Source organism: Equus przewalskii, chromosome 12 (genome assembly GCF_037783145.1).
Source record: "Equus przewalskii isolate Varuska chromosome 12, EquPr2, whole genome shotgun sequence".
NCBI lineage: Eukaryota > Metazoa > Chordata > Mammalia > Perissodactyla > Equidae > Equus > Equus przewalskii.
The window spans coordinates 40,701,268-40,713,511 of record NC_091842.1 but is presented as its reverse complement, the minus strand read 5'-3'; the positions used below and the strand labels follow the sequence as shown (position 1 = coordinate 40,713,511).

Here is a 12,244-nt window from a genome sequence, read left to right as displayed (position 1 = left end):
CATGCTATCCACCAAGTAGAGAAAGATCAAGTCACCCAGGTAGCAGAGTGTTGAGACGGGGGGTGACTGCACATAAGTCACAGTACATTTGAGTCTCAGAGGAGGCTCTGGGCTCAAGTGGTAATTAGGCACTTTGGGGAACCTGGCAAACTCCTTGCTCAGACTCAGCTACCAGAGCACCGAGTAACGAAGGTAACCAGATCACACCAGGGCCCGTTTCTCAAACCCTTCCACCCTGCAGACGCAGGTACCAAAAAGGATGCTCGAGGGGGCGCCAGTGGGGGACAGGGCTGCCTCAAGTGCGGGCTCTGCATCCTGCCCTCAGGGATAAGAGGAATCAAAGTTGGTAGTTTAGAGTGGGGGCAGCACAGCCTGGTGGCTGAGGACAGACCAGCCACCTCCCCCTTCAGAATGGCAAGTGTAGACAGCTGGGCAGTGTGCACGCAGGCACCCTCATACTACTGGCAGGACTGCAGTGCCACCTCACCTCCTTGGCAAGAAAGGGACAGGAGACTTTTTATTTGCTTGATCCTGCATGGATCACCACTGAAAAGATATCCAAGAACAAAGGTGGTGGCCTGCCAGGCAGGGGGAACGAGGCTGAGGGAGGCAGCCAGTCTTCAAACTGCCCAGCAGCACACAGTCGGCTTCTGCCCATTCGATTTGAACGCTGGACACTGCTGAGGGCCAAGCAGTTTTGGGCAATGGAAACTTTTGTTCATTACGAGTGCGTCCAAATCTTCCTTGTGGCACAAACCAATTTCTGAGGTGGAAAAATAGTTTTTCCAGTTACCTGTCAGTGCAGCAGCATGAGACTCATGTTTTTGGTCAGCTGGAATTTGAAGCTCCTGGGAACACGAGATGATGAAACACCCCTTTCTCTGATCTGTTGACCCACAGGAGCAACCCAACACCCACGGAGCTGACTGGTGTTCTCCTGGTTGACAGATTTTGGAGGGGTGACTTTGGAAATAAAATCAAAATCCAGTTCTTAGGCAGTCATGTGTTTTAATCCTCTGACAACTGAAGCTTTCTTTAGGCCCAAGGGACAGGAAGGAGGCAGCAAACCCACCACTCAATTTGCAGTCCAATCCTAGGTTTATTTGACACAGTCCTTTCATTTTACACAACGAAGTACAAACACAACATTATCTAAAATGCTACAAAGTTACAAAACTCAAAACAGAAAATTTATAGTACGACTGTACAATAAAAGCCAAAAAAGCAATGTACACCTTGCCAAGGTAACCTGCAAGACTACCATGAATAAGAGCCACAACAAGGGGTCTGTGATGACCCTGCAGAGCTGGCTCTCAGCTTGTTCACCATTTCAGAGAAAAGGAGACGGGGGTGTGTGCGTGTGTATGAGGACATGTAAAAACAGAACCATTTACGGGAACAACCATGGGGCGTTTGACCCTGGAGGTCAGAGAGGACTCAAGCAGGGGAGCAGGGCCAGGCTAACAGGAACAGCAGCTGCATGAAGACCACCCTTTCCTGAAGGATCCCGCAGGCCACGAGACAGCTCCAGGTCGTCTGTGGAATGGAAAAACATACTCCCAGACCCGGGCCACGCTGCCTCCTGGAGCCCTGCTCGTCCCTGCTGGCTTTGCCAGTGAACTGACTCTCTCAGGGACTGGAAACGTGGGAGCTTTCTAGCCAGAAAACTGGAGGGCATCTTTATAGGCACAACCCCAAACCAACAACACTTCTGCAGCTGGAACTTGGCCTTCAGGGGAAATGTCTCAATTGTTGCCTTTGAAGCCTGCCCCTGAGTGAGGGATTTCTTTCCTACCGACCCTCCTTCGGCTAGAAAAGTGACAAAACTGTGTTAGAGAGGATATAAGTTACAGGGGGCAGAGCTTCGGTGGCCCTGCTTATCGGGAGGAGTTGGAGCTGGAACGGCTCCTGTGGCGGCGGCGGCCGGGGGAGCGAGAGCGCCGGCGCACGGGGGACCTGCGCCGCGGGGAACGTGACCTGTGGGAAGAGGAGAAGTCACATCAGACACAGAAGCAAATGCCACACATGCAGCTCTGCATCGCGGACTGCAGGGGAAAAGCTGGCTTCTTTCAGGAACAATTCTTAAAGCTTCACGTCTCAGGACTCCAAGTCAGGACAGCGCCCTTTGGAGATGCTGACACGGAGCCCTTAAGAAGGAAATAGATGTTCTGGAGACCAAAGGCACAACCCCAGGCTCCCTCCCCTTTTCTGAGGGCTATGGAAAGAGCAGTTTGACACCACTAGCAGAGGCCAGCCAAACGCTGCCTCTCCAAGTGAATTAGCCACCCCACCTCCCTGCCCTGACCCATTTTCTCAGCTAGGAGGGGGAGAGGGGCCTGCCCCTAGTCATACAGGACCCGGAGTCTCCTGGGAATACTCGTGCAGCCTGCAGGTGCCTCTTCTGCCTATCCCTCACTCCAGTAGTTGCCCTTCTCTTCCCTTCCCCAGCTGGAAGAACACAATGCACTCCGAAGGCCACCTGTACCAACACCACGTTCCCACTCCCATCATGAGGCACGAAGCATGGGGTGGGGGTTAGGAGAGGAACATACATCAGCAGGACAAATAAGGTCCCGAAATCATGTTGCCACTTTGTATTGTAAATAAAACAAACCCAAACTGCCCCTAATCAGTCCTCCATGAGACCCCAAATCGACTCACCTTCTCCTCATCCGTGGGGGTGATCGGCGCCACATGGGAGGTGGTGGCAGCATTCTCCTGGGAGGGCTGAAACGCCTTGGGGGCGGCCTAGGCCAGGGGGCCAGCACAGCTGTGGCAGTGATCTCCTGGCCATCGATTTGTCCTGTTGACAAAAAGGATCAAATCAGAAAATATCTAACAAGTACCTACCCTCGGCCAGGGCCTGTGTCATGGTGGGCATACCACAGAGAGCAAGACAGACAGGGGTCTAGGGGAACGGGGAAGAACTAAGCTTGTGTCAGAAATAACCACATAATTACTATTATTGGAGGCGTCATCAAGAATCTATAAGGGAGCACGGCACCTAATGGAGGACTCTATCTTGAGGCACTAGGATGGCCTCCCAGAGGAAGTGCCACCCAAGCCAACACCTAAAGAACATGCTGGAAACCACTAAGCGAGGGGTAGGGTTGTGTCCCAGCCCTGAGACTGAGCTGGAAGGTGGTATGAGCCCTTGAGCGTCCTTCTCTAGAACAACCGGAAGGGGCTCGGCAAGAGCAGTGGGGAGATCCACTAGGGCTTTGGCAGGACAGAGATGGGGTGAAATGTAAAAACTCAAGGGGTAACTGGGATGCAGAATCACCAGAATGTGGGGATGGACTGGGTGGGGAGCCGCAGGCTGAGGAGTACCAAGTTTCTGGATGAACTATGATCTCCTGAGAAGTGGGGCTCAGGAGGAGGAAGAGACTTCTAGGGTGGGGAACAAAATGAAACAAGGTTCAGATGTCACGTTTGTCTTAAGAGTTTGGAAAAAGCGCCTCAGAGAGGTGACTGCATGTAGCCAGTACTAAAAATCCACCTGTGGGAATGAAATCACATGAGAACAGTGAGGGGAGGTAGCATGGGCTGGAGGCCGGAGGAACCTGCAAGGTTTCAGGGAAAGAGTAAAGGAAAGCGAAGCACAGACCCAGGAACCCCCGGGGAGCATGCACCCTGACCTCAGTCCAGGGACTGCTTAGGGGACCAAGCACAGCCCTTGTGTGCCCCCAAAGGATAGAGGGCTCTTTTATCTTCTCAGCTCCTACCTTCAAGGGAACTTCAAAGGTAGAGGGGATAACTAAGGCATGTGGACCTGTGTTCAGAACCTACTGAAAGGTTAACTTAAGTAAACACAGCTGAAGGTGGCCCCCGGCCCACTGCCAAAGCCAGCCCCAATTAGGCATTCACGGCACTGACTGACTATACAACAAATGAGACAAATCCATCTCCTGGCCAGCTGCTAGGAAAGGCCGAGCTCTTCCACTGTCCTAAAGACAGTGTGGAGCCATTTCATTCGATGGTGCACAGCACAACATGGGGACACACATGAAGTTCCCACCAGAAACTTGAGAAAATGTGAGATATTTATAATCACGCACACCCTAGATGTGTCCCAGTCTCCTGAATTTTTAGCAAGTGCTCAAATACACATGAGCAACAGTCTCTGAAACGAAGAAGTCATTCACAAGACTCAGAGCTGATGTGTGCAACGTGACGGACTGTAGTTTATGCTGAGCTCCTAAAACACTTCCGAGGGATTTAAGTAGATTCAAACAGTTACCGAAGTATGAAGGAAAATTTCCTAGTATCCAAACTCTACCAGGGCTTGAGGGCAATTACCCAAAAAACTGTCAAGCTATTTGTCAAGTGTATAACAGGGCCTCCAAGGAGTCCAAGGTTCTGAGGTGTTTAGACTCTCTTCCCTACTTGGCGCGGCAGCCCCCACAGTGCTGTGGGTAGGTAGTCCTGGCTCCCAGTCCCAGCTGCCTGAATTACAGCAGGCAGCGAGCTGGGGCCGAGAGAAACACCACGCTCCTTAAAATGTGGACTTGAAGACAAAATGAAAACTGGCCACGCAAACTATTCACAAATATTCAAATGTTGTTAGAACCATTCTGCCCAATACAAATGGCTATAAATGTCATAAATAGTTAAGTCACAAACTTTTGGGAAATGGGTAAAATTTGTGAATTCACAAAGCAATCCTAAAAATGCTGAAATCTTAGCAAAACAGAAAATGACTCTCAGAGAGGATTAAAGGAAACATTCCCATATAAAAGCCAAATGCTTCATTATGTCCATAATATATTTCTTATTAAAAAAACCTTCATTTGATCCTTAAGCTTATAATAGATTTAAAAATTCTTAAAATGCTAATATCTTTATATTTCCTCAACTTTTTTCCCCAAGAACAACGTTCCACAAAACATGTTTTTGGTGAACACACACACAGTGAATAAGAACTGGATCCTGAAAGAGCACCAGGGAGATTCTGACGTGCAGCCAGGTTGGAAATTGGTTCTAAAGGTCCCTACGTGTGGCGGGCAGCTGGTCTTGGACAGGGGACAGAGGAGTGCTGGCAGGGGCACCCACCTCCGTCCATGTGCTTCAGCGCCTTCTCGGCTTCATCTGGATTCTCAAACTCCACGTATGCATAGCCTTTAGACAGGTGGGGGTGCATCCTTTCTACAGGCATGTCAATCATTTTAATCTTCCCGTAAGTAGAGAATATCTCCATGATGTGATCCTAGAGGGAAAGAAGGGTCACTCTAACGCTCACTCAGCAATCACTTACGTTAAGAGTCAAAGAGAATTCACCACATACTGACTACAATCTCGGCATTTGGCGTCAATCTCCTGGACAAATATATAGTCTATTCCATTAAAAGGAATTAATCAGTGCCCTACTTGAATCACAAACTATGATGTCAGTGCTGCAAAAGGCTATAAAGTTCACTTTCTGGCAGAGGGGCCTGCTTTTCCACACTTTGCTATTCTAAAAATCTGCAAAAGACACCCGTCTTCCCTACCCCTTCTACTGGATAGATTCGAGATTCCCACCTTGGTCACATTCCTGGTGAGTCTCCCGATGTGCACTTTGGTGGGTTTAGGGGAAGGGCTCCGCCTTTTCCTTTCCTTTTCGTCTCTTTTGGGTGGTTTGGATCTGATTGAAAAAACAAAACACCGGAAACAATCAATTTCTGCCAAGTCAAAATTTTTTTAGTAGTGATGTTAACTGCTAGTGTGACAGCTTTTTATAAGGAAGCTTTTCCTGCCAGTTCACGTACATTATCACTGTCTCAGAAATCCTATTTGACAGAAAGGCTTCTTCTTTGGGCTACTTATATAATAACTGTGCTAACTTTACAGCCCCCATTAAGTTCCCAGATAATGCACCAGTTTTGGGGGAGATCCCTCTGAAACAAGCCACGCTGGGCAGAGAAGCAGTGCTGGAGGAGAGCTTACTTGGAGCGGGAGCGCCGCCTGTTGTCATGTCGGCGCCGAGAAGGACTTGGAGAACCAGAGGAGCTGCTGGAGCTGGAGCTGCGGGATGTGCTGGAACTTCCTGAGCGGCTTGATGCCGAAGAGGAGCTGGAGCCACTGCTCGAGCCTGTGCTGGTGCTGGAGCCCGAGCTGGAGGTAGAGCTGGACCGAGACCTGAGGGGCGAGATGGAGGGGGTCACGGACAAGAGCAAGTGGGAGCAGCATTTCTTCACAGTACGGAACAAGCTTGCACATGCTCCCAAGAAGAGGAAACCACTGTCCTCATATTTTCAAGCCTCACTGCCTTCCCCAGTGGGGAAAACATTCAACCTGTCCCTCCCAAGCCAAAGCCCTACGTGGGGACAGAAAACAGCATTCACATGGCACAGTGACAGGAAAGGAGGAATGAGCTGCTTTCCACCTATGCAGAAGCCTTGCCTACCGGGAGGTAAAGGAGGAGCCTGACAAGTTAGAACCAACTCAGCTTGGAAGGCGGCTACTGACTGACGCAGGCTGGTTTTCAACCAAAGGAAAAACAAGCTCTTGGCTAAGGCAATCCAGTTACAATTCTGAGAAGCACTGGAGAGAAAAACATACCCCAAGATGTCCCATTCCTTAATATCTCTAGAAAAGAAAACCCAGACACCATCTTTTATACATAATCAGAGCAAACCCCAAGCCAGTTTGCCATAAATTAGGATCTCTATGAACAATCAGAGGGTGTTTTTTTAAATAAATAAATAATTAAGACAGGGGTCGGTCCCGTGGCTGAGTGGTTAAGTTCATGTGCTCCACTGCAGCGGCCCAGGGTTTCACTGGTTCGGACCCTGGGCGCAAACATGGCACTGCTCATCAGGCCACGCTGAGGTGGCGTTCCACATGCCACAACTAGAAGGACCCACAACTAAAATATACAACTATGTACCAGGGGGCTTTGGGGAGAAAAAGGAAAAATTAAATCATTTTTTTTTTAAAGACTGGCACCTGGGCTAACAACTGTTGCCAATCTCCCCCCCCTTTATTTTCCCAAAGATTGGCACCTGGGCTAACAACTGTTGCCAATCTTTTTTTTTTCTGCTTTATCTCCCCAAACCCCCTCTGTACACAGTTGTATATCTTAGTTGCATATTCTTCTAGTTGTGGGATGTAGGCCGCCGCCTCAACATGGCCTGACGAGTGGTGCCATGTCTGCGCCCAGGATCTGAACCCTGGACCGCCGAAGTGGAGCGCGCGAACTTAACCACTCAGCCATGGAGCCGACCCTAAAATCTTAAGGGGGAAAAAAAAAAATTAAGACAGAGCAGTCCGCGGGCTCTTTGGGAAGGCAGCGGGGTGTGGCTGTGGACGCGAGGCCCTCTCAACCTCTACCCTACCAGCCCCACCTGGTGCTGCTGCTACCACTGGAAGCGCTGCGCCTCTTTCGAGTTTTATCCCTGCCACGATCCTTCTCGCTTGACTCCTTGGTGGCCCCTTTATCTTTGGAGCGATCCTTGGACTTCTCATCAGAGCGGTCTTTGCGTTTGGTAGGAGAAGGAGCCCTGGATGGTGAGGAAGAGTATGAGATCGCATGCCCCTTTGACTGAACCCTGAAACAACAGGACAACCCAAGAGGGGATCCAAAGGGCTATAGGGATCCCAGGTGATCACAGAGCAAAATGATCTGTGGCTTAGGACCCTTTCACTGTAGAATGCAAGACATTTCCAATCTTCCCCTTTCTGAGGGTCTTTGGAATGAGCACCCCCAAAGTAGCACTAGAAAAATCTGACAGAAGGATTACCTAGTGCTGGACTTTTTATTATTTTCTTTGACTCCTAGCAAGCTCTTCTTTTTCACTCCTGATAAATCCATTCTCCCCTTCTGAGGTGTTCAAAGCAGCAATGGCGGCCTCACTTATCTGAACTCTCACTTCTAACTCGAGTCTGAGAAACGATCCCTAATCGATTGCAATTTACGCCAAAGTGCAGCCTAATAACAAGATAAAAGGATTTACAGAGTGAATGAATTGGCAAGGCAACAAATCTACTTTGCAGTCAAACGCTGAGCACATGAGAAGGTGGCAAGGAGTACACTAAGCAGCAAGTGTCCACAAAGCCAGGAACATTAGGGAGCCCCCCCGCCCCCGCACAGGACACACAGGTAGAACTCATCTTGTATTTTTCTGAAGGACATGGTGGTGGTACCCATCACTGGTATTTTACATGTGATACAATACCCGTCTTTCACTCCTAAGTTTGACGATAAGCACTCTAGTCCCTTAGAAATACTGTAGCACATACTCATGCAGGACAGAGAAAAATTTGTGTGTGGCTCCCCGACAGGACCACTGAAAGGATCAGACCTCTTGTTTCATTGCTGGAATTTCCTTGTAGGATACTTTGGATATACGATATGACTAGAAGCAAAAACCATTTCAAAAGTAACTGGTACCAGCATTAAAACACTTAATATCCAAAGCAGACAGGTAAGATATAGTATATGAACTTTTGAAAAGCAGCAAAATAAGGTGTTAAAAAATAGTCATTGCAAATATTCAACTTTAATAATATGTACATGGATGTGTAATGGGGGAAGTATACCAAAGTCTGCAATTTACTTTGAAATGAAAATAAGATTGATGGGAGGCTAGATATATAATAAAGCAAATATGGCAGAAATATGCCTTGTAGAATCCAGGTGGTGGTTATGTGGGTATTCACTGTACAATTCTTTCAACTTTTCTGCATGTTTACACTTTTTCAAAAATAAAATGTTGGAGGAAAAAGTAGGTACTGGAATTGGATGAGACAGTGCACGTCAGGGTTTAGTAAAGTGCCTGGACCGCAGCAAGTGCACAATAAATGGTCATTAGTAAATACAAGAACCAACTACTCGCTACATGCCCCGTGTTTCCTGGGCACAGCATGCCTTCAGTATTTCCCATGAGATCCTGTACAAATTGCCTGAGTTGTAAGCAAAGACCTCAGGATATTAGCCTCAACGACTTCTGCCTCACCTTCTCCATAGCCCGTAAGCAACCTGGACACAGCATGCCAATGGGGATCTTGTTTCCATGTTGGTAGGCATGCCCAAAATGCTGAATGAACGTTCTGACTCAACAAAAAGCACCCAGCTTTGGACAATCACATGAGACTGGATGAGAGAAGAACAGCATTTTTGCTGCTCTTTTGCAGGGCTGTAAAATCTTTTAAGATGTTTACCTTAAAATAATAAGGTACTACAGACACCGACCAGGCAACACCTGATAAAATTTAGCGTCGCTGGACAATCAGTGAGTACAAGCCAGTGGTTAGGAGTCTGGAGTCAGCCTGCCTGGGTTTGATTCAAGGCTTCACTGTGTGACCTTGGATAATTTCAATCTTAATCTTTCTGAGCCTCAATTTCTCACCAGCAGCATTATGGTGACAATTACAGCTCCTACACTTTATAATTATCGAGGACATTAACCAAATTAACCCACGAAAGAGATCTGGCACATAGTTAAGGCTCAATAAATATCAGCTAACATTGGAATAAAAGGATGTTTTTCCATGTTTGGAGACTCTTTCCCCACAGAAACTCTTGCCTCCAAAGTCACACATGATCTTTGAATGCTCATCTGGAGTCCCTGGACCGCCCTTATTAGGAGCACCAAGAGCACCACTGTCCAATAGGAATAGAGGACATCCTAAAGTTTTCTAGTAGTCACATTACAAAAAGTAGAAGTCAACAGATCAAATGAACTTTTAGTAATGTATTTATTTGCCACACTATACCCCAAATACCTTTTCAAAATATAATCAGTACAAAAACTTATTTACAAAATATTTACACCCCCCCGCCCCCCCATACCAAGTCTTCTAAACCTCTCTCTGGGCTAGGTGTATTTCCAGGGCTCAGTAGCCACAGGGGGCCTATGGCTACCTCATTGAACAGTGCTGACCTACAGTGCAGACTCCTGGGCCCCCCACCCCAGTCGTAATGATCTGCCTGAATGTACTTTGTGAAAACAAGCACCCCCGGTTATTCTTAAACACTCTACAAATTAAGAACCACGAAGCAAGCGAACACTTTGCCGGGTGGGGCCGAGGGCTAGAAAGCAAAGGTTGAGGCTCTCTGCTCACACAAGTTCACGTAACAGCACCGGACCTTGGTTATTGGTTACCTCCCCCATCCTCCGGAAAGGTGCGCGTCCAACAGCCAGAGAGAGGAGAGAACAAAGAGTTAAATCTCGAGCAGATGGCGTTGCAGCTCACATCTTCACAGCACCTTCCCCACGTAAAAGTACACTCTAGGCACAGTTCATGCGAAATAACAGAGAGAGAACAAGCCACGTCTCTCCTCCACTGATTTGAACCTTGCCGCCTCCTCCCTTCTGGGGCAGCCCGTCACACTGAGCTCCGCGACATTAGGGGCCGTGTCCCTGACGACTAGCACCGAGAACGGCACTCAGGGGCCCGGCAAACGTTCGGGGAGTGAGCGTGTGAATTAATGGCCCGAAAGGAGGATCAGCCGGTCTTCCACGGCAGCCATCCCACAAAGCAACTCCGCACCCACCGGCACGGGCCCCGCACGCGACCTCGCACCCCGGTCCGCGTTCACTCACAACTCCCCCGTCCAGGCGCCGGGCCGCGGGCGCTTCCAGGGCGGGGCCTGGCGTTGCGGGCCTGGGTCTCCAGCCCGGTGAGAGAACCCCGAGGGCGGAAGCCGAGCGCCGCTGCTCCGAGTCCCGCGGGCCTTACTGGGCCCGCCGCAGAGCGGACGAAGCGAGGGCGCCCTTCCGCCCGCCGCCGCCCCGACCACTTCCGGGCCGCGGCCTCGGCGCCTCCCACTCCTCCCGCCCCGGGCCACACTCTTTCTTCTCAGACCCCGCGCCGCGCCGCCGGGGCGCCGCCCCCACCGCCGAGTCAGGGAGCGGGTCAGCTTCACGGTGCGTCCCGCCAAGCCTGGCAGGCGGCCCCCGTAGCTCGGATGGGGTCGGATTCTCCCAACTTACATCTTCCCGCCGCCGCGAACTCCTCCCGCTTTCCTCAGCCGCTGAGGCCGGCGCCGCTCTGTCGTCAGGGTTAGGGAGCGGGAAGGCGCCGCTGGCGGCGCGCAGCGATGACGTAGCGCCTCAGCCAATGGGCGCGAGCGAGGAGAGTGTTAAAGGGCCAAGGCGGTTTGTGGCGAGCGGTGTCGAGGGCGTGTACTCTGGGAGGGAGGTCTAGGGCTGCCCCGGGCTGGCCGCGCGCCTTAGGGGGTCGGCAAACTCGTGGGGCTCGCTCGGGCCGGGAGGGGCGCGCCGCGTGGGCGGCTCTCGGCAGGCGTGGAGAGGGTTAACGCGGCCCCGCCCCTCTCCGTGCGCGGGCGTTCTGGCCTCGTCGCTGGCCTGGCTGCAGCCGGGTCGGGACGTTCCTGACTCGGCTGCTTCGCGCCCAGGGCGGCAGGGCGGTGGCAGAGGAGGGTCGCGCGGGCGCTGCGGCCTTTGGCGGCCTGCCGTGGGGGCCCGCCAGGCGGAGGCGGCTCTGCGGGCAGGGCCAGCGCGGGGATGGGTTCGTGCGGTTTAACCAAGCTTGGTGTGCGGGGTGACCGTATGGATGCGGCTTCTGCTCCGGCGGAGCTTGGCCAGGTCGACAATACAGGCGGCACTGCGGCCAGAAAGCGGGGAACAAAAGTCGGGGTAGAAGACAAGGTGCAGAAGGGGAGGCATCTCCGAGGAGGTGACACTGTATCTGAGCTCCGAGTTGAAGGGCGAGCCCAGCAGAGGAAACAGCAGGTGCAAAGGCGTGGAGGCTCGTTGGAAGAAGCAAAGGGAAGCCAGTGCAGCCAGTGCGGTGGCTCGCAGGCCAGGGCGAGGAAGGTGGAGTTCAGCAGTGGGAGGACATGGAGGATGCGCAAGATACGGCGTCAGCTTCATCCCCCGGCCGGTAGACGGTGCAGGCAAGGAGGCACTGTCAGAGCCTCTGGCAAAGGCAGAAGGAGGGGTGAGGGTGCCGGGCCCGGGCAGAAGGCCATTGGAGTAAAACCCGGCGCTGAGAGGCCCAAAGCTTGCCGGGTTTGTTCACCGCTGTGCCTCCCGCGTCCCCACCTGTGCCTGGCAGGCAGTCGCTGCTCCATGACTATTAGTGAGAGGAGCTGTTAAGGCACACTGGGTTCTTATTGTCCCCCAGGATAGAAATCAAGAGAGACAACAAACGAGAGTAGCAAAATGAAAGTTTATTAGCTTGTGCACAGGAGAGGCACGAGGGAGCCAGTGCAGAAAGGGGCAGGTGACTGGCTGGTTAGGGAACGAGATTGTGAGGCTTTTTATTAGGCAAAGGTTGGGGAGGAATGCCTTGTTAT

At 51.2% G+C, this 12,244-nt stretch overlaps 1 protein-coding gene across 8 annotated transcripts; it reads right to left on the bottom strand.

Annotated features, from left to right (window-relative positions):
* Positions 1-1,079: 1,079 nt before the first annotated feature.
* RNPS1 (RNA binding protein with serine rich domain 1) lies at positions 1,080-11,243 on the bottom strand. 8 transcript variants are annotated; one of them, XM_070568728.1, is made up of 9 exons: positions 10,917-10,995; positions 10,045-10,095; positions 7,722-7,909; positions 7,326-7,481; positions 5,926-6,117; positions 5,521-5,623; positions 5,053-5,206; positions 2,662-2,803; positions 1,080-1,977 (listed from the first exon to the last, which is right to left on the bottom strand). In XM_070568728.1, the coding sequence occupies exons 3-9, from the start codon at positions 7,790-7,792 to the stop codon at positions 1,878-1,880; spliced, it is 918 nt and encodes a 305-aa protein (XP_070424829.1). In that variant the 5' UTR covers positions 7,793-7,909; positions 10,045-10,095; positions 10,917-10,995; the 3' UTR covers positions 1,080-1,877. The 8 variants fall into 8 exon arrangements, with proteins under 8 accessions (XP_070424829.1, XP_070424832.1, XP_070424831.1 ...); XM_070568731.1 differs by having other exon boundaries at positions 10,070-10,095; positions 10,917-10,982; XM_070568730.1 differs by lacking the exon at positions 10,917-10,995 and adding an exon at positions 10,527-10,740.
* Positions 11,244-12,244: the final 1,001 nt, after the last annotated feature.

What these genes read in the sequence shown, in the direction of transcription:
- RNPS1 (XM_008542467.2), bottom strand. Translation starts at nt 7,792, where the DNA reads ATGGATTTATCAGGAGTGAAAAAGAAGAGCTTGCTAGGAGTCAAAGAA. An exon ending in AATAAAAAGTCCAGCACTAG is followed by an intron (nt 7,482 to 7,721) that starts GTAATCCTTCTG and finishes CTCACCATCCAG; the next exon opens with GGCTCCTTCTCCTACCAAAC. An exon ending in GCTGAAGCACATGGACGGAG is followed by an intron (nt 2,804 to 5,052) that starts GTGGGTGCCCCT and finishes TTTTGTCAACAG; the next exon opens with GACAAATCGATGGCCAGGAG.